The 20,860-nt window shown below is 37.7% G+C and overlaps 4 protein-coding genes across 5 annotated transcripts; 3 read left to right on the plus strand and 1 right to left on the minus strand.

The window, feature by feature from the left end:
- Positions 1 to 3,810, plus strand: LOC110603937 (aspartyl protease family protein At5g10770). Of its 2 annotated transcripts, none has more exons than XM_021741943.2 (3): positions 1 to 241; positions 2,036 to 2,467; positions 2,546 to 3,810. In XM_021741943.2, the coding sequence occupies exons 1-3, from the start codon at positions 49 to 51 to the stop codon at positions 3,364 to 3,366; spliced, it is 1,446 nt and encodes a 481-aa protein (XP_021597635.1). In that variant the 5' UTR covers positions 1 to 48; the 3' UTR covers positions 3,367 to 3,810. The 2 variants fall into 2 exon arrangements, with proteins under 2 accessions (XP_021597635.1, XP_021597636.1); XM_021741944.2 differs by having other exon boundaries at positions 17 to 241; positions 2,039 to 2,467.
- Positions 3,811 to 5,088: 1,278 nt separating this feature from the next.
- LOC110602899 (aspartyl protease family protein At5g10770) lies at positions 5,089 to 6,861 on the plus strand. The gene is made up of 2 exons (XM_021740491.2): positions 5,089 to 5,378; positions 5,554 to 6,861. The coding sequence occupies exons 1-2, from the start codon at positions 5,177 to 5,179 to the stop codon at positions 6,762 to 6,764; spliced, it is 1,413 nt and encodes a 470-aa protein (XP_021596183.1). The 5' UTR covers positions 5,089 to 5,176; the 3' UTR covers positions 6,765 to 6,861.
- Positions 6,862 to 7,980: 1,119 nt separating this feature from the next.
- LOC110603439 (aspartyl protease family protein At5g10770) lies at positions 7,981 to 10,199 on the plus strand. The gene is made up of 3 exons (XM_021741170.2): positions 7,981 to 8,204; positions 8,306 to 8,767; positions 8,852 to 10,199. Exons 1-3 carry the CDS (start codon positions 8,018 to 8,020, stop codon positions 9,667 to 9,669), a joined length of 1,467 nt encoding a protein of 488 aa, XP_021596862.2. The 5' UTR covers positions 7,981 to 8,017; the 3' UTR covers positions 9,670 to 10,199.
- A 2,348-nt stretch (positions 10,200 to 12,547) lies between these two features.
- Positions 12,548 to 13,788, minus strand: LOC110603054 (protein ENHANCED DISEASE RESISTANCE 2-like). Its single transcript, XM_021740707.2, has one exon. It carries the CDS (start codon positions 13,672 to 13,674, stop codon positions 12,748 to 12,750), a length of 927 nt encoding a protein of 308 aa, XP_021596399.1. The 5' UTR covers positions 13,675 to 13,788; the 3' UTR covers positions 12,548 to 12,747.
- Positions 13,789 to 20,860: the final 7,072 nt, after the last annotated feature.

The following is a 20,860-nucleotide window of genomic DNA, read 5'->3' on the forward strand; positions in this document are numbered from 1 at the left end:
ATACAGGGAAGAAAGTGTCTACTCATTGCACACAAAATAATTGGTCCAATGGCCACTCTCTATTTCGTTTCTCCACTCTCCTTTAGGCTTAGCTTTCCTCTGTTTCTTGCTTTATGCCTCTTCTTCTCATTCACCACCAGCTACGCCTTGTTCCAAGGAAGGAAACTTGCGGACCATTCTCATACTCTTCAACTCAGCTCTCTGCTCCCATCTGATTCTTGCAAACCTTATGCTATTAAAGGTTATAACTCTCTACTTTTTTAAATTCCATCTCTGTTGCTCTAAATCACTAGCTGGATTAAATTTGTTTAAGTATTTTTCTTTTTTCTAGAATTTTATAGCATACTCCAAGAAATGAAAAAGAGAAAAAAGAAAAATATATCTTCATCCAAGTTAGTGGAGAAGACTATGCAGCTAGCTAGTGAAGTTATTGGAAAAGGAAAAATCTCTATCTAAGAAAGTTTTGATAAATGGAAGTTGGGTTGTGAGAGGGCCCTCCATTTAGAAAAGAGCATATATTCTTTGAAGAGATATCATCACAGACTATATAATTCATTTTTGTTAGATACAATTTAAATGAATTACCTATAATTTTAATTTATTTTAAAATAAAAGAATCATTAAAAAATGAGAATATATGATTGATATTTTAGCTTTAATATTGATTATATAAAATTAAAATTTTCTTTAATTATTTCCAAAATAAATAATTAAGGGATTACTCGTGATCATTTTTAGGATTAAAAAAATAATAATAAAATAAAAGAGACATGAAGGGGACAGGCCTTATATTTTTGCTGTGAGATCACGAGATTAATATAAAAATAATCCCCTTGTTATTTTTTAAGTATTTATTTATGTCACTATCTTTATTTTCAATAATTACAGCCTAATAATATTATTAGTAGTATATTTGATTTTATAAAATATTTATTAAAAAAATAAATGAATATAAAGAAAACGAAATTCTTTTATCCTTAGAATCTGTAGAGCAAATCGCTGAATTTTAGGTGAGTACAACCTGTAGTCTAATTTCAAACTGAATAATAATAATAATAATAATTCAAGTAAATCGTGGAAAATATCATAATCCCAAGTGAATGTAGGGTTAAAGAAAATGTTTCATTATGAAAAATATATTTAAAAAGGGGAGAATTTATCTAATGTAAGTCTATTCATTCATTTCTATATATAATTAAATTCTGCTCTATAACATTATAAATATTTTGTTTGATTTTGCTGTATCCTTTTTTAATTATAATTGTCCTTTTAACAATGTAAATTTTTTTAAAAAAATTGATCATGAATTTACTTATATAGATTATTGGGAGTTTTAAGTTAATTCCTGTTTAGAATCGTGAATTTCTCAAAATTTTAATTTATTAATTCTTTTATTCAAGATAAAATAATTTAATTATATTTAATTTAAAAAAATTAAATTTATACATGCAAGGAAATTATAATGATGAAAGCTTAAGAAATGGGCAATTGAGTACGACAAAGATCCAACAACCGCTTCTTTTTAACTTATGTGTTTATGCAATATAGATATAAACTACTTTCAGGCTTGCAAGTGCTCCGCTCTTGCTGTCCATCACAAATTAAAATTTAATCTATTTCCGCTTAAAATAACTCTGATTGAATTGAGTGGACCAATTTGAAACCTGTTTTAATAATCCAAACCATGTCTGGATATATTTATGTGCTTTGTTTTTTGTGAAAATTTTAGAAATGAATTTTCAGCAGAAACCACTAGAAAAATTAAGCAAAGAAAGATATTTTGAAAATGTAAGGAAACCAAGTTGCACCTTAATCCGTTGTTTGTATTATAAGAATTTGATTGTTTTTTTTTTTTTATATATATATTTATTTAAAATAAGAGAATTTTATTAATTGAGAAGAAAGAAATGTTTTGTCCTTAAATGCACAGTAAAATATCATTGGGTACAGTACGATGTTTTAATACTAAAATATTATTTATATATCTATATCATAAATAAGTGGTTAATAATGTTAGTATTTCATCTGATTTCAGCAGTGGAGAACAAGGTATCATTGAAAGTAGTCCACAGGCATGGTCCATGCTCGCAACTAAATCAAGGGAAAGCTGGAAAAGCACCATCTCACACGAAGATCCTCTTGCAAGATGAATCCCGAGTCAAATCTATTCACTCAAAGTTGTCTGGCACCAACGATGTAAAGCTCACAGATGCAGCTACCCTTCCAGCCCATGACGGCAGCAGCATTGGCTCAGGCAATTATATCGTCACCGTGGGACTTGGGACCCCTAAAAAGGACCTTTCCCTCATTTTTGATACTGGAAGCGACCTCACTTGGACGCAATGTCAGCCATGTGCCAGGTCTTGCTATAAGCAAAAAGACCCAATTTTTGATCCCTCTCAATCAACATCATACACCAATATTTCATGCGGCTCCTCGCTCTGCGATTCACTTGCTTCTGCCACAGGTATCCATACATCTCCTCTTTATCCTTTTACTTGAGAATTCTTGTATTCCTCTTCGTAAACTTGTATACATGATGCAGGCAACACTCTTAACTGTGCTTCCTCAACATGTGTGTATGGCATCCAATATGGAGACTCTTCGTTTTCTGTTGGGTTTTTTGGGAAAGAGAGGCTCACTTTAACCCCAACTGATGTTTTTGAGAACTTCTATTTCGGCTGTGGCCAAAATAACCAAGGTCTCTTTGGAGGCTCTGCCGGCCTACTTGGTTTAGGCCGTGACCCCTTGTCATTGGTCTCGCAAACCTCCCAAAAATATAACAAACTCTTTTCTTATTGTCTTCCATCCTCCTCTAGCTCAACTGGTTTCCTGACTTTCGGTGGATATTCCTCTAAATCTGTTAAATTCACACCGTTATCCACAATATCAGCCGGACCCTCCTTTTACGGTCTTGACTTTACCGGAATCAGCGTCGGAGGCAGCAAATTGTCTATTTCGCAATCAGTATTTTCAACTGCAGGCGCAATCATCGATTCAGGAACTGTTATCACTAGGTTGCCACCTGCAGCATACTCTGCTTTGAGATCAGCTTTTAGACAATTGATGACCAAGTATCCAACAGCTCCTGCATTATCAATACTTGATACTTGCTATGATTTTACCAACTATAAAACAGTCACCATACCAAAGATTGGCTTGTTCTTTAATGGTGGTATTGAGGTGGATATTGATGCAACTGGAATTCTATATGTGAATAAGATATCACAGGTGTGCTTGGCCTTCGCCGGAAATAGTGATGCATCGGATGTGGCCATTTTAGGTAATGTGCAGCAAAGGTCTCTAGAGGTTGTCTATGATGGTGCTGCTGGGAAAGTTGGATTTGCTGCAGGAGGTTGCAGTTGATTAATCTAGAATTACATTTAAACTAGATGGTCGAACTTAAATACTCTCATGCCTTTTTTTTTTAAAAAAAAAAAGTAAAATAAGGAAAATTCTTATTTAAATTCCATCTTTTATATACTCAAGATACAATAAAATTTGTATTTTTAAATGATAAATTTATCTTTTTTTTAATAAAAAAAAAAACATTAGGGAGGCATGGGAGATGGGGTGCATTTGAAATATTATTGATTAATGAATAAAGAAAGAATGATTTGTAAACCTAAAAGTTAGGGATCAAGTCATGCATATAATGCTCTGTATTAGGAGAAAGGGAAGTTTGCAATTTGTGAATAATAGCTTGTGTCTACCGATTTTTAACAGTGTTCTCTATTTTATTTTAGTAGAATTGTAAATTTAATTATTTGAATGTTTTCCTCTTTAATAACACACTCTGTCTTTTTCTTCTTCTTTTTTGTTACTCTATAAAAAAGAAAGAAAAGTTATATTTGTTAATGGAAAATGAAAATGAAAATGATAGCAAATAAAGTGATAGAAAATTTTGCTAATGGAAAATGATAACAATCGTCAACTATGCTAATGGCAAACACATCGATCCACTAAAGTCTACAAAATCAGCAAGCACACAAGCCTAATCAATATAAATATATAATATTATTGAATTTTTTTAATTAATTTTGAATTAAAGTACAATTATTAATAATATAAAAATAATTTTACTATAATATTTCATACTAAAAAAAATAAATTTTCTAGTATATTTATTTTTTCGACTTTTAGTTAAAAATTAATATTAATATTAAAATACACAATCATCTCAATGCTAATGGCAACACATCGGCCATGAACAATCATTAGCTTGTTCCTGTGATTTAAGGGTGGAGGTAATTCGTTATTGTGCCATTTGGTTTGTTTTGATTCTGAATTTATGAATCGATGAATTTAATCATCAACCATAAAATTTTTTGAAAGTTATATTTGTAATCTCTGTGACTTCGAAGGTGGTTATTTATTTTTAAATTTTTTAGTATAAGTTAATGGCATTCTGAACTGATGCAAAATTTTTCTCGGGTGGCTTATCGGTTTCGACATATAGTTGAGGCAATATAACTAAAGCCAAAAATACAATAACGAATTTACATGTTATTACATTATTGTTCTTATAATAGACTCTTAAGTCGTATGGCTTCCAATTTTCCATGAAGCATTAATACGCATAAAATGTTTGCGTTGTGGAATAACTGAGTCTGAGGTTAGAATTTGCAAAGTCAGTCGTCCATTACAACACCGAAACATGCGCACACTGCGTTCACGGGCACCTAAAGAAGCGTGGAAAATTTCACTGGGTTTGACTGTGTTGACCTGTCCCACATGGATTCTTTCCCGCAACCGATCACGGCTTTTGTTTAGGAACAAGAAATTTCCAAACATCTTATTCTCGCCCATGCATCCATCCAATCAATTTTAAAAATTTTCGCTTCACATTATACTTGGCTTTATAAAAATACAGTTTACCATTTTTTTTAGGAGAAAATATGGTTTAATTCAATTTTAAAAATTTGAATTTCCCATCTAGAAGGGATAATGATAAATATTATCCTTAAAAGCGTACTGGCATGCAAAGGAAATTTCCTAGTACCTATCATTTTCCCGTGTATTAATTTCTCGGAGTGACCATGTATGAACGGCAAGTACTAATTACTGGAAAATCTTCACATAGAGCTGCATCAGCTTAATTAGACAAGCATTCCCCATTAGCTTATAAATTGGCATGCTAGAGGCTAGAGTTTCGTAGCAACTAGGAAGATTGGCCATGGCTACTTTTGCTTCCATCTTCCACAGTTGCTTCATGTATTCTTCTCTAATTCTTTATTTATGCCTTTTCTTCTCTTTAGAAAAGGGTTCTTTTGCTTTTGAAGCAAGAAAAATAGCAGAAAGCCAACATCTTCAACTTTTCCATACCATTCAAGTTAGCGATTTGCTTCAATCAACTTCCTGCAAGAACTCTACCAAAGGTAATTAAACATTTTTTTCATTAAGAATTTCCACACAAATTTTGATCAGTTTGTCCTGAAAATGGGTTTCTTTCTTTCTTGCCAACTTTCCAACAACTTTATTAATTTATAAAAACGACAGTCCAAGTCTTCAACTACTCAAATTAATAATCTAGCTATCACTGTTGAGTTGCAGAAAACACGGCAGTCTTGAAGGTGGTTCACAGGCACGGGCCATGCTCCCAGCTGAATCAAGGCAATGCAAATGCTCCCGATCTCGAGAAAATCCTTGCTGAAGATCAATCCAGAGTGGATTCAATTCACTCAAAGCTCTCCATAACCTCCGGAGGCAGCTATGTCAAGCAGACGGATGGTACTAGACTTCCAGCCAATAAAGGTCTCTCCCTTGGCACAGGCAATTACTTTGTCACCGTGGGACTTGGCACTCCTAGAAAGAATCTCCCACTCATCTTCGACACTGGAAGTGACCTCACTTGGGCAAAATGCAAGCCTGGCGTCGATGCCTATGACCCTACTAAATCCACTTCCTATTTCAACATTTCTTGCACTTCAGAAATTTGCCCTTATGTCACTTCCGCTACAGGTATGCGTCCTGATTGTGTCTCCTCAACGTGTGTGTACGGCCTCCAATACGGTGACGGATCATTCTCTGTTGGATTCTTGGCCAAAGAAAGGCTAAGCGTTGGATCTACCGACGTTTTTGACAATTTCTACTTCGGTTGTGGCCAGAGAAATGAAGGACTGTTCGGGAAAGTTGGCGGCCTGATTGGTCTTGGCCGAGCTAAGTTGTCCATCGTCACACAAACCGCTTCAAAATACAATAAGCTTTTTTCCTACTGTCTCCCAGCTTATGGCAAAACCGGCTTTCTGAGTTTCGGTGCCTCACAATCAAAATCTGCTAAATTCATCCCTCTATCTTCTAATGCAAACTTTTATGGCCTCGAACTCATTGGAATTATCGTAGGCGGCCAGAAGCTTCCAATCTCCATAACGGTGTTTTCTAGAGCAGGAACAATCATAGACTCTGGCACTGTAATCACACGGCTGCAGCCGGCTGCTTACTCTGCTCTCCGTTCAGCATTCGAGAAAGCAATGTCCAAGTATCCAAAGGCTAAGCCACTGTCAATACTGGACACTTGCTATGATTTTAGCAAGTACGAAACAGTTAGTGTGCCGAAGATTGTGTTTTCGTTTAATGGAGCTGACGTAGAAATCGATCAAGCAGGAATCTTTGTTGCAAATGGGCAAGCGCAAGTGTGTTTAGCGTTTGCTGGGAACAGCGACGCCAGGGATGTAGCGATTTTTGGGAACACGCAACAACAGAATTTTGAGGTGGTGTATGATGTGAATGGAGGGAAGGTCGGGTTTGCTCCTGGGGAATGCTAATTTAGGCTTTAGCTACTAAAAATTATGGGTAATCAAGACTTTAATAGCTTGAGTAAAGAAATTAAATAATTTAATTTTCTTTAACTTTTTCTTCTTCTATTCGATCGTGATTATATCATTTCAAGGAGAAAATTTACAGTGCTACATATAACACCTCAACTTAAGTTATAATTAATATTATATTTCAAAAATAATAAGAAAACATAAATACAAAGAAATGAACATGCATGAAAATATAATTAAATTTAAAGCAAAGGTGAAGAAAAATAATAGTAAATTTATGATTGTAAGCATGTCTAAAAATATGAAAATTCAGCATGTATAGGATTTTGGGATTAATTTATATCATTAAAAATCAATTGGGGTTGATATTTCCAATTTTTATCCCAATTAAAAAGAGCATTAGCCATAGACAATAGAGATATCTCAATTTCCAATTTACATTTTTTTATTAGAATCACAAATAACCTTTTTATCATAACTCAAAATAATTAATTTAATTTTGTAATTTTGCCAAAGTGAGATTTTCATTCCCACACTTGTTTGTGAAGAGTTGGGTTGGTTGAAACATAACCTCCACTAAGCTTACTTGTATATGTGCTCTTGCTCTTTCATGGAGTAATCATATGCAGCTATAGTGGTTGACCCCCTTACTGCAGCAGCTCTATTTCCACTAAAAACTATTTCCTTTTTAATTATTTACTATTAAAAAACTCTAAGTTTTCATAATATATTTATTTTGTTAATAATTTGATTTCTGATGAAACCATATTCAATTTTAATATTTTGTTTGTAAACTATAGATAATTATAGGGTATGATCCAGAGCTAATGCTATTTCTTTTCTTTGGGAAGCATTAGAGGGTTTAAATCTTTGTTTTAAAAAGTGTTTTATAGAAAAAAATATTTTAAATATTGAACATTAAAAAGTCATTTAATTAGTTTTCTAAATACTACTTTTTATTAAAAAAAAATTATTTTGGATTTTAACGGTAATTTTAATAAATAATTATGTTAAAATTAGCCTAAATTAAAGTTAGAAATTGGAGAAGCTAAAGTAGTCATCACGCTATTAATGGTTACCCCAATGGAGCTAAGTGGAAATTAATTTAAAAAAAAGAAGAAAAAAAGTAGTCTAATATCACATAATAGAGATAGAAGACTCTTTGCACAAATTCATATATAATTAATATTAAAATATTTATACATTGCTCCTCCACAGCTTATATAAATGAGGTAGCCAGGGTATCAAAGATGACAGTAAAAACTAAAAGAAAGATCACCATGCCCACCACTCACTTCTCTTCCATCTCTCTCATAACTTATGCTTTTCTTCTTATGATTATGTTTCCTTGCTGCTCTTTGCAAAAATCTTTTGATACCCACAATGCTAAAGTCTCTTCTTTTCTACCACCAGATGTTTGCGACCAATCTTCTCAAGGTTAAATGTGTTAATCTTGAATCTTTTATTCTGTTATATTCCTGTATTTTTAAAATTTAATTAGTTTTTTCTCTTACAAACTTCATTTATTCATGTCTCAGTTCATCATAACATAGACTCATCCTTAGAATTAGTGCATAAGCTAGGTCCATGCTTTGCACGCTTCCATGATGATAAGAACAAGAAGCTAGAAAAATCTGGCTCTTACAATATTCAAGAAATGCTCATTAAAGACCAAGCTCGAGTTCATTCAATCCATGCTAAGTATTCCAGATACCAAGAACAATGGTCTAGTGCTTTTAAGGAGAAGCAGACGACGGTACCAATCCACTCAGGAATCAACATTGGCACCGGCAATTACGTTGTTATGGTGGCTCTTGGAACCCCTGCAAAGAATTTGACACTTGTTTTTGACACTGGCAGCGACATTACTTGGACCCAATGTGAGCCATGCGTAAGGTCTTGCTACCGGCAAGCTCAACCAAAGTTTGATCCAAGGAAGTCCTCCTCCTATAAAAATGTTTCATGTTCTTCAGCTTCTTGCCAATTAATTCGCGCCTCAGGTGATGGTTTGCACAATTTTGGATTATCTTCAGAGTCTTATTAGTATTTAGAGTTGAATGATAACTTAGAGAAGTTTCATGCAGGAGGCGCAAAGGGTTGCTCTTCCTCGACTTGTCTCTATGGAGTGCAATACGGTGATGGCTCCTATTCCGTTGGATTTTTTGCCATCGACAAGCTGACTATTTCATCGGATGTGTTCAACAATTTCTTGTTCGGCTGCGGCCAAGAAAATAAGGGCCTCTTTGGCAAATCAGCTGGTTTGCTTGGACTCGGACGTAAAAGGTTATCTTTAGCGTTTCAAACAGCTAGAAAATACAAAAAGCTCTTTTCTTACTGTTTACCGTCCTTAAGCTCAACCGGCCACCTTAGTTTTGGTGGCAAACTCCCGAAGTCTGTCAAATTCACTCCGTTATCATCAAAATTACTTTCAACACCTTTTTACGGCATCGATGTCACTGGAATAAGCGTCGGTGGCCACAAATTATCCGCGAATGCTTCAGTTTTTAGCAAAGCCGATACTATCATCGACTCAGGTACGGTCATTACTCGGCTGCAGCCCACAGTTTACTCTGAACTGAGCTCCACGTTTCAAGAATTTATGAAAGATTATCCCTTGACAGATGGGGTGTCCATTTTGGATACATGCTATGATTTTAGCAATTATGACGAGGTTTTGGTGCCCAAGATTAGCATTTTCTTGAGAGGTGGGGTTGAGATCGAGGTAAATAATATGGGGATTATGGTAGCAATAAAGGGTCCAGAGCAGGTGTGCCTTGCTTTTGCATCGACCGGTGATGATACCGATCTTACTATATTGGGAAGTACCCAGCAAAAGAGCTATGAGGTTGTCCATGATCTTGCCAAGGGAAGAATTGGATTTGCCCCTGGTGGTTGTAGCTAAGAGAATAATAAGAAGAAAATCAAAATAAAAATAAAAATCTCATAATGGTGAATACCCATTAAATATTTTGATTTATTAAAAAGAAAAAGGAATTAGCCAATATATAGAGGGTCATGTAGAAGCTAAATAAAGTTATGGCAAAAGAGTATCACCAAGAGCGTTGAGAGCTTAGAATTAACTATAAATTAATGCTATGTATAATTAAATTATTGTTCAATAACTGGAAATTGGAAAATTAGAGAGATATAATGTCCTGAGGATAGAGGCAATGGAATCCCTTCCTCATATTTATCAAACACTTCCAAGGTATTGAAGAACCCAGCTCTAAATTGGGCTTGGAGAAGAATTTGTTGATTGGGTCTTGATTTCTCCAAGCTGAGTGGCAAGGAACAGGGTCCATGTTTGTTGACTATCTCCACGACCTGAAATTGCCTGTTGGATCCAAAAAGTTAATCCTCTTAATAACTTTTTACATTTATATTCTAGATTAAAATTTTTAAATAATAAAATTAATTAATAAATTTTCATCATATGAAATGAATTATGTAGAATCTTGACATCGATAAAAATATTGAAATGTTAAATTATTATTTTAAATGTAAATTAAAATAGAATTATATCAAATTAAAACAACATCAATATAAGAACAAAATCAAAATTAATAATTTAATATCAAAATAGAACTCATCAAAGCTCTTTCCATACATAAATACTTTAATCGAACATATATATCCACCCCATTTTCTAAATATTTTATATAGTAAAATAATCAATTGGGGTTCGACATTTCCAATTTTCATACCAATTAAGAAGAGCATTAGCCAGTCTATAGAGAGATATCTCAATTTTAAGAGATTGCAAATCATGCTTACTGTCCCCCACTTTTACTTAACTTTCTTTTTTGGTCGAAGATGAGAAGTATTTCATTCAAGTTGGGTAAAAGTTTACAAACCCAATGACCACAAATACAAGCTAAAAAGTCAAACAATTGGGAAAAAAAAAAAAAAAAAAAAAAAAACCCTTCTTTCCACTTGTTAGGGTTCAGTGAATGCATTGTGGCCTGTGGGTGTGCCTCTCTTGTTTTCAATTGTGATAATATTGAAAGGGCGAGGAGACTGCATCTCCATGTGTCCATTCAAGTATTGGATGGTCAAAGATTGCTAGCTGGGCCATAGGCCATAGCATTAATTGTCAACGGCCACCCCATGTTGAACTCCGAAAATAAAGAAATTGACTACTTTATAGCTTTGCAATTTATAACTGCTGTTAAAAAAAATTAAGTAATAAATTTTAAAAATACTGAGAATTATTTTAGACATAATTTAATAAAAAAATATGAAAATAATAAAATAAAAATTTCTAATCTGCTTTTTTAATAGCATTTAAAAGGATAATTAATTTCAGAAGTATTTTTTTTTCTTTGAATTTTAATGCTAGATAGACTCTAATGGCAATTAGCAAATGGTAATTGGCAGTGTAGGCCACTAGCTTCTTTCTAAGGATCCCAAAAGTTCTTCCTTCCGTTGGACTAATGAGAGCACTTGGTTTCAGCATAATGTTTATCTTTTCTTCAATCCAACTCAGCTTTGTGATTTGTGTGTTGGACTACTAGAAAAAGCGCACATTTGCGAATAAGATAATGATCACAAAATAATACTATAAACTACTGATTTTCAGGCATTACATTAACAGTTAAAGTAGGACTTTCTTATCCGTCAAGGTTACGGAGGCATAAAGATGAAAATTGTATATATAATTTTTTTAAAAAAAATAAAAGAGAAAAATTAAGCAAAAGAAAACAGAAGGGAAAATTTTGTATTAGTAGTAGTATTTTAGTAGAGCAGCCGCAGCCGTGGTAAAAGGCCTAACAAGTGGTTGGTCATTATAGTCAGAATCAAAAAGCGAGGTGACTGTGCTGCCTTAAAGCAACTGATGTTCGATTCTTGAATTTATCAATAACTTTCAGTGCCCTTGCCATTATTCAATTCAAAACACCACGTTCACCTTTAAAGAAAGAGAAATTAGTCATCATGATTCACTTGTACATAGTAAAAAAAAAATTGGTGGCCATGCTTATTGAGATTACACATGCATTGCTATCTACATATATAATCCGAGAAAATCAAATAGCTCCAACGACACCAACATTTGAAAACCACATCTACTACCAACGTAAGATTGTTTCTTGCGGAGAATTTGGGGCCTTTACATTGTAGACGTCAAGAGACCAATCCAAATGATAACTCATTTTAACTGCAATTATAAGAGGGTAGAGAAATTTGTCAATTCACCCAAGTATAGCACTTAACTGACTATATAAATGGCAGTACTGGAAGTTGGTGAATAACGATATTTCACCTACATCGTCACCATCAGATTTCACATTCCAAAATCTGCACATACTCCCCACAATAAGAAGAAAGAATACCACAGAACGTTACAAAAGAAGAATAGCCACCATAGCAAAGTTGCAGTGTGTGCCGAACAAACTTTGAGTTTGATGATTGTTTCTGTTTTCATTTCGTCTTAATCGTATTAAAATAACTAAGCTACTAAGTCAAAATATTTTAAACTTCAAAGAAAACTAAGAAATCAAATAAATTTAAACCATCAAACTCAACCTTTTCAATATTCATCAAAAGGAACTTAGATTAAAAATAATGAATCAAATTTATTTTGATTTCAATCAGTACTTTCAATATATATAAAGAATTAGAGAGTCTACTTTTAAAAAAATTGGGCAAGTATTATAAGTTTCCCAGCTTTCGGCTAGCCAGAAAAGCAACTCCGTACTCTTTCCGCCATATTCTCCTCCGTATGTTGCCATGGGTCGCAGCGTAGAAACCAACAAAACTAGCACGCATTTCAAAGAGCCCAATCACGAAGAAAGTTTCTTTTCATTGAAACATAAAAGCAAACAAAAAATGGAGTTAAAATCCGAATCGTTATTTGTCACCAATTTATTATCTACATCCATCAATCCCCGTAAAAAAGGGCTTCCAATTTCCAACTCCCAGAGCAGGTTAACAACATAAACTAAAATTAAAATCATTAACAAAACAACAACACGTGTTCCCATTATTGTTCATCATCGTCGTCTTCGCCGGACTCGTGATGTTTAACCTTCGCAAAACCTATCCCACGCGCCGCCGCCGCGTTTGGCGTCTCAACTACAGTCGCTGATGACATCTCCATTTGGCAAACCCTAATAGCACCGATTAGTTTCTCAGGCAACTCATCCTCCGCTTGCGCCTCCACCACAAACCCCATATCAATAGTAACGCTTGTCACGTATCCCAATGCAAGGTGCAAAATAGCAGTGGCGATCTTCGAGCTCGCTATATCCACATCAATCTCCAAATAATTGGCTCCTCTATGATAATTACAGGTTAAGGCTTTACCTAATAAACACGCACTATAATTTCCCACAGCTTTCTTCACGATCCACGGTCCTTTCACGATCCGGTTCACGATCTTGAACCGCTGGTTCCTAAAAGAGTCATCTCCGTTGATGAACCGATATAATAGCGAACCGGGAGGGATAGGATCCTCTGTTGCGAAGTAAAACACAGCACTGTGATGGTCCTTACCGGGAACTTGGAGGTTAACGGCGAAGATGAAACTTTTCAAGGAAGTTCCTTGTGAATGAGCCTTCCTGAGAGCCATGGACACACGGTTGTCAGGGCGAGCGAGTACGTTATCGAGCTTAGTGGTGGACTTGAGCCAGTCCATGCCGGCAGGGGAGAGTAAATAATCGCCGGAGGGGGATTTCTGTCGTTTAGTAAAATAGTTTTTAGCTCGCAAATAGAAAAGGTCGCCTGGAGGCGAAGCCCAGCCGTTGGTTCCATCGTCGAGGTTAACGCGGCGCAGGGATCCACCGTCGATTGCCTCGGAAATCCAAGCAGTGGATGAGGAGGTTGTGATGGTGGTAGGGACGCTGGAATTGGACCTGGAGGTGGTAGATTCAGGGGCGGAAGTCCGGTGTTTTTGCTTGGTAGGGCACATGTTGATCTAGTTTTGTGAATCTGTAGTCTTCGGAATCTCCGTGTGAGTTGAGAGTGAGGGTTCTGGCTATCCTAATAAGAGGAAGAAAAAAGAGAAAGTGTGCCCTTGTGCTTCTAGGAAACTACCAAAGAGCCCTGCAGCATCTCGCCAGCTTTTATTTATTACTTTATAATTATTATTATTATGATTATTTGTCCATGTTAAGCATAATCGACGCATATAATTAGAAGTCAACTGTCTGACTCATCAATTTCGACTGCTGAGACTGCACATGTTCATGATTATTGCGTTTTTCTCGTCTAGCCTAATGACAAAAATTATTTGGAGAGTTTAATCAGTTAAGAGATGCTAGAATAGAATAGTTTTAAATTTATGTTTCAATTAAAATTAGATAAGTATAAAATATTTCCAATAATTTTTTTATTTAACTTCTATAATATGAATAACGATTTTTATCATTAATAAATTTGAAATAAATTTTAAATGTGCATAATTATATATTGTTAAAAAATCATGCGATAAATATCATATAATTTAATTATACACAATCATCTAGGCATTTTTCAAATTTTCTTTAATAGCGTTAAAGTTACTTTTTTTTTTTTTTTTTTTAAATCAATGCGTTAAAGTTACTTTAAGCACTATTAGAGTACAAATTGAAATCTCAATTAAAATTTAATCAAATAAAAAGAAAAATCTATAATTTCATTATTTAATTCATTAAATAATTTTTAAAAATAATAATTATCAAATTAAAACTATGCAAAGTGTTATTATAAACATTTTAATTGCATAATATGAAAGATGTGGCGCAAAAGTTACCAAAGATTTACTAATATATACTCCCAATTACTCTTTTTTAAATTAAAATTTTTATAAAAATTTAATTTAATTTATTTATTTTATATCAATAAAATTTTTGACATGTGATCTACTCCATATTTAAATTTAAACTAATGAATTTTATTATATATATACAAACATTCTTGTAATACCCGGCTCGTTCAGACATCGGAATTCTTACCGTCCGGTGGAATTCGAGGTTGTCGGAGCCTTCCCTAAGGGTAAAACAAAGGTTTTTAAGATGTTTTTAAGTGGTTTAATGGTTTTATGTTAGAAAGGATATGAGTTTTGAAGAGAAAAGACTAAGGAGGCAAAATGCAGGTTCGGCCGCCGAAGATAATGTTCGGCCGCCGAAAGTGCCTTAGGTTTGGCTTCCGAACTCCAAGTTAGGCCGCCGAACGTTGCATGGTTTCGCATGCAGGTTAGGCTGCCGAAGGAGGGGCGGTTGACCACCTATAAAGGGCTTCTTGCTCTGGAAAAAGAGGAGGTTTCTCTCTCTTTTGGGCTAAGGTGAGTTCATGCTTTCCTTGGGTTGATTTCATGGTTTCTCTTCAAATCTTTCAAGGTTTTCATGAGTTTTCTCCTTGAATTCAAGAGTTGTGAGCTTGGAGCAAGGAGGTGGAGCTTGGAGACTTTTGGAGCTTGGATCTCCATATCTTCAAGTTTGGGATCACACCAGCCTTTGTTCTTCAAGAGGTATGTGTTGATCCTTATGTTTTCTGATGTGTTAAGCAAGTTTTATGGAGGGAGAAGGGAGTTATGCATGAGTTTTTGCATGAGTTGTGCATGTGAGGGTTTAGGGACCCTTTGTGCCTTTGTATGTTGTTTGAGTTGTTTTTGGGGTTTTGAGCTTGTTCTAAGCCCCTATGTGTTAGTAGAAGTGTTTATGCATGTTGAGTGAGTTTTGGGGGAAGTTGAGTATGAGGTGAGCGAGGTTCTGCCTAACTGGAGAACCCAGCTTCGGCCGCCGAAAGAGGGTTCGGCCGCCGAACGTGATGAGGAGGTGGTTTCGGCTGCCTACCTGCCCCCGAAGGATTAGACTTTCGGCTCTGTTAGGGGGATTCGGCCGCCGAAGGTGCCGCCGAAGGAAGGAGACTTTCGTCTCTGGAGTGTGGTTTGGCCCCCGAACCATGCCCCCGAAAGGGTTCGGCCGCCGAAAGAGGAGATTCGGCCGCCGAAAGTATGTGAGTTTCGGCTCTGTTCAGGACATTCGGCCGCCGAACCTGCCGCCGAAAGTGTCATGTCCAGCCTTCTTTTGCATGCTTTATGTGATGGTTTTCAGAGGTTCAGAGGGGTTTATAGGGGATTGTTTAAGAGTGATTCTGAGTATGTTTGACACCTCATTCGAGTCCATTTGCTTCAGGATTGGACCCGAGAGATCGAGGAGGTCATCAGTGTTAGAGGTTTCAGAGTCAGTACAGTTCTGCCAGAGGAGCAGAGGTGAGTGGAACAGAACTTTATTTTAAAAGTTAAGAACTGTTTTAGCATGATTCATGCATCATGAATGCCATGTTTATGTAGGATGCTTTGCATTAGTATTCATCAAGTTGATGCATTGCATTATTACTTGTATATGTGGATTGGACCGAGGCGATCTCAATAGCCCATAAGTCTGGCATTATTGTATGTCCTGTGTGAGCTCCTTTGGGGCCGGGCATTTACCTTGGATGAGTCCTGTGAGAGCCCTTATAGGGTCGGGCACCATGAGTAGTGAGTGAAAGACCTGTGTGAGCTCCTTTGGGAGCCGGGCACTGACAGAGGGAGTTTTGGGATCATGTCCAATCCGAGATGTGAAATGTTTGTGCAGTGATGCATCATATGATAGCATGTTTTAAATGTTTTTATGGTTTCCGCTCACTGGGCTTTAGCAGCTCATCCCTCTCCCTAACCCCATTTTTCAGGGCCTCAGAGAAGAGAAAGAGAAAGAAAAAGCAAGGGTAAACGCATATGTACTAGTATAGAATAGTGGACATGATAATGATGTACAGTACAGAGTTTATGTAATGTATAGAAATGATGTAAAAGCAAGTTATATAGAGTATTAGAGTATTGTGCTTGACCCTAGTGTATGTTTATCCCTTTGCACATGATCATTGTATGTTTGAGATAATGTATGATGAGCTAGGCTTGGTGCATGGTAGTATTTCTATCTCTGTAGTTACTGTATGGTACCATAGCAGGTATCACTCTTCGAGTGCATACAGACAGAGCATGCATAGTCCAGGCTTAGTTGATGAGAAAAGTTTCAAGAAAAGAAAAGATAGTCAAGCAAAGAAAGAAAAAAGAAAATAATAGAGAAGAGTAAGTAACAGTTTTAAGTTTAAGTGTGATCATGTATGGGATTTATCAGGTACACAGAGTTTACAGGTGGCTTACTACGGGTCCCGGCGGCCTTAAGCCGATCTGGATCCTAGTGCCGGTGATGGTCCGGTAAGCGGGCTGTTACAGATTGGTATCAGAGCATAGGGCCTCTAGAGTACGGTGTGCTGAGCTAAGATGCTCAGGGATTAGAGAGATCTCACATCGGAAAGAGGTTGTCGTAGAGGGCAAGCACAATAAGATAAGATCATGTCCACTAGGATAGGATGTTGAGTCCTGTCTTGATGATGTGTATGCCATGTTTATATGCATGTGCATTTTATGATATGTTGTGGATGTATATGGGTAGATCCTCTAGCCCTCAGTATGCATGAGATGAGATGTATGAGATAGAGCAGACCAGGTGTGGCTCAGTCGCCACTGGCACAGAGTAAGAGCAGTTCAGGCGAGACTATAGTGCCCCTGGCATAGTTAGACATAATGATGATATGGATATGTAGAGGGCTATTGGTGACCAGTTCATCCATGAGATGAGATGCTTTGCATGTGTATGGGGTTCATGTGTTATCACATGGATCATATCATGATGATATGCCCATATGATGTTATGTTTATGTGGTGCCATGGTTGAGGTGGACTCGTGTGTAACTGCATGGGCCAGGTGCTACTATGGTTTCTGTGTGTGTGCTCTTTTTTCCGCAGGCAGAATGAGAGGTACTCGTTGATCCATGAGATTGACAGGAGTTTCTCTTGAGAGGAAAGGTATAGATACTTTCCCCTTGTTCTGCCAAGAGTGCAATAGTGTAGCATCAGCCGAGAGGGTACATCAAAGGACCTAGGAGGTCTTTGATGCAGTCAGAGGTAGACTGGACCCGAGAGGATGTCAGTTGATGAGCGAGGTTAGCAGAGATAGATGTTCAGAGAAGAGATAGTAGCTAGAGGTTAGTGTGCCAGAGAGGGCACTGAGAGAGTTGCTAGGAGATGCTATGGTCTCGGGTTTTATAACCCCAGGTATAGTGAGAGTGATCTCTCATCTCTAAGTGCAACCCCTAAGAGAAGAGAAGAGTAAGAGTAAGAGTAAAGGAAGAGTAAGAGAAGAGCAAGAAGAGTAAGAAAAGTAAGAGCAGGAAAGGAAGAGAAGAAAAAGAAGAGTAAGTTCAGGAGAGGTTAGAGTCCGGTCTGGGATTAGACCAGTAGTCGAGGCAGAGGAAGGGGGTCAGCCTCTTATCCCTCAGGTTTCCATAGAGAAGGTCCGTCAGCTTCGGCTAGGATCTTCACCCAGGCTCAACAGGAGGCAGTCGCATCAAACACAGTGGTGCCAGGTATGCTCACTCTAGAGTGTTTTGATGGGCATGTTTTTGTGAACCCTATTGTTTTTCTACTCCTGTTGCTGTGAGAGCCAGATAGGATGGGTTTGATGACTTCTAGGCTTAGAGTTAGAGTTACCTCTTTGGGTTAGCCGACCCGAGTATGATCCATCAGAGGCGGGGCATGTAGAGAGTGGATGCCTTCCAGCTGACCTTTTGGTTCTAGATTGGACTGTTAGATGTCATTCTAGTGATGGAGTGGCTAGCTACTCGTAGTGCTACCGGGTCAGTAGAGCCAAGGTAGTTAGGCTCACAGTTTAGGATGGATTAGAGGTAGTCCCTAGGAGGGACAGAGTAGATTGCCTAGAGGTTTGATGTCAGCCCTACAGGCTCAGAGTTTGCTCAGGAGAGGTCGTTAGAGGGTGCTAGCTCCTGTGAGAGAGTTTAGTCGTTGGGTTAGGGAACCAGCCTCTGTGTCTGTTGGAGAGAGTTCTTCGACGATTGCCCAGACGAGCTGTCAGGTTTATCATCTGTCAGGGAGATAGAGTACGGAGTAGGAATGGTGTTTGGATTCAGACCCATTTCTTTCCTTCCCTACAGGATGGCACCTGCAGAGTTGAGAGCGTAGTAGAGAGCCGTTGTGAGACTTGGTAGATAAGGGTTTTATCCGACCTAGTACCTCACCCTGGAGTGTTCCAGAATGGTTATGGGAAACGAAGGATGGATCCTTGCGCCTTGTAGCGACTGAAAGCAGTTGGACAAGGTCACTACCAGGGACAGGTATTCCCATCCAGGATTGACGATCTATTGGATCAGCTAGCAGGAGCTGGTCGTGTTTCCTAGATAGATCTGAGATCCGGGTACTACCTGTAGCGAGTTCAAGTTAGTATTAGTTAGTCGTGAGAAGTCAGAAGAGGAGCAGCTAGTTTAGTACAGATGAAGAGAGAAGGGCAAGGCTCAGAGTGTGCAGCGAAAGCTGTTGCTGTGTAAGAGACGTTGTGGTAGTACTGGAGGTGTCTCCTAGAGAGGGGGAGATCTCCGGAGATCTCACCTGCTTAGCGCAGTTTGAGCAGTAAAGGATCGGGAATTTCTGATGGTTCTCAGTTGTGTTTACTGTGCTTGGGAGACCGAGAGTTTTTACTCCAAGTAGACCTATGTCTCTTTTATGTGTTAATGTTATGCTATGGTTATGTATGTTTGAGATAGAACAAGAACATTCGGGGACGAATGTTTTTGTAAGGGGGGTAGATTGTAATACCCGGCTCGTTCAGACATCGGAATTCTTACCGTCCGGTGGAATTCGAGGTTGTCGGAGCCTTCCCTAAGGGTAAAACAAAGGTTTTTAAGATGTTTTTAAGTGGTTTAATGGTTTTATGTTAGAAAGGATATGAGTTTTGAAGAGAAAAGACTAAGGAGGCAAAATGCAGGTTCGGCCGCCGAAGATAATGTTCGGCCGCCGAAAGTGCCTTAGGTTTGGCTTCCGAACTCCAAGTTAGGCCGCCGAACGTTGCATGGTTTCGCATGCAGGTTAGGCTGCCGAAGGAGGGGCGGTTGACCACCTATAAAGGGCTTCTTGCTCTGGAAAAAGAGGAGGTTTCTCTCTCTTTTGAGCTAAGGTGAGTTCATGCTTTCCTTGGGTTGATTTCATGGTTTCTCTTCAAATCTTTCAAGGTTTTCATGAGTTTTCTCCTTGAATTCAAGAGTTGTGAGCTTGGAGCAAGGAGGTGGAGCTTGGAGACTTTTGGAGCTTGGATCTCCATATCTTCAAGTTTGGGATCACACCAGCCTTTGTTCTTCAAGAGGTATGTGTTGATCCTTATGTTTTCTGATGTGTTAAGCAAGTTTTATGGAGGGAGAAGGGAGTTATGCATGAGTTTTTGCATGAGTTGTGCATGTGAGGGTTTAGGGACCCTTTGTGCCTTTGTATGTTGTTTGAGTTGTTTTTGGGGTTTTGAGCTTGTTCTAAGCCCCTATGTGTTAGTAGAAGTGTTTATGCATGTTGAGTGAGTTTTGGGGGAAGTTGAGTATGAGGTGAGCGAGGTTCTGCCTAACTGGAGAACCCAGCTTCGGCCGCCGAAAGAGGGTTCGGCCGCCGAACGTGATGAGGAGGTGGTTTCGGCTGCCTACCTGCCCCCGAAGGATTAGACTTTCGGCTCTGTTAGGGGGATTCGGCCGCCGAAGGTGCCGCCGAAGGAAGGAGACTTTCGTCTCTGGAGTGTGGTTTGGCCCCCGAACCATGCCCCCGAAAGGGTTCGGCCGCCGAAAGAGGAGATTCGGCCGCCGAAAGTATGTGAGTTTCAGCTCTGTTCAGGACATTCGGCCGCCGAACCTGCCGCCGAAAGTGTCCTGTCCAGCCTTCTTTTGCATGCTTTATGTGATGGTTTTCAGAGGTTCAGAGGGGTTTATAGGGGATTGTTTAAGAGTGATTCTGAGTATGTTTGACACCTCATTCGAGTCCATTTGCTTCAGGATTGGACCCGAGAGATCGAGGAGGTCATCAGTGTTAGAGGTTTCAGAGTCAGTACAGTTCTGCCAGAGGAGCAGAGGTGAGTGGAACAGAACTTTATTTTAAAAGTTAAGAACTGTTTTAGCATGATTCATGCATCATGAATGCCATGTTTATGTAGGATGCTTTGCATTAGTATTCATCAAGTTGATGCATTGCATTATTACTTGTATATGTGGATTGGACCGAGGCGATCTCAATAGCCCATAAG

The sequence above is a fragment of the Manihot esculenta genome, chromosome 16, assembly GCF_001659605.2.
Source record: "Manihot esculenta cultivar AM560-2 chromosome 16, M.esculenta_v8, whole genome shotgun sequence".
Lineage (NCBI taxonomy): Eukaryota > Viridiplantae > Streptophyta > Magnoliopsida > Malpighiales > Euphorbiaceae > Manihot > Manihot esculenta.

Coding starts and splice junctions, on each gene's coding strand:
- LOC110603937 (XM_021741943.2), top strand. CDS start 49: ATGGCCACTCTCTATTTCGTTTCTCCACTCTCCTTTAGGCTTAGCTTT. Junction 242..2,035: donor CAAACCTTATGCTATTAAAG/GTTATAACTCTC, acceptor ATCTGATTTCAG/CAGTGGAGAACAAGGTATCA. Junction 2,468..2,545: donor TTCACTTGCTTCTGCCACAG/GTATCCATACAT, acceptor TACATGATGCAG/GCAACACTCTTAACTGTGCT.
- LOC110602899 (XM_021740491.2), top strand. CDS start 5,177: ATGGCTACTTTTGCTTCCATCTTCCACAGTTGCTTCATGTATTCTTCT. Junction 5,379..5,553: donor CTGCAAGAACTCTACCAAAG/GTAATTAAACAT, acceptor GTTGAGTTGCAG/AAAACACGGCAGTCTTGAAG.
- LOC110603439 (XM_021741170.2), top strand. CDS start 8,018: ATGACAGTAAAAACTAAAAGAAAGATCACCATGCCCACCACTCACTTC. Junction 8,205..8,305: donor TTGCGACCAATCTTCTCAAG/GTTAAATGTGTT, acceptor TTCATGTCTCAG/TTCATCATAACATAGACTCA. Junction 8,768..8,851: donor CCAATTAATTCGCGCCTCAG/GTGATGGTTTGC, acceptor AGTTTCATGCAG/GAGGCGCAAAGGGTTGCTCT.
- LOC110603054 (XM_021740707.2), bottom strand. CDS start 13,674: ATGTGCCCTACCAAGCAAAAACACCGGACTTCCGCCCCTGAATCTACC.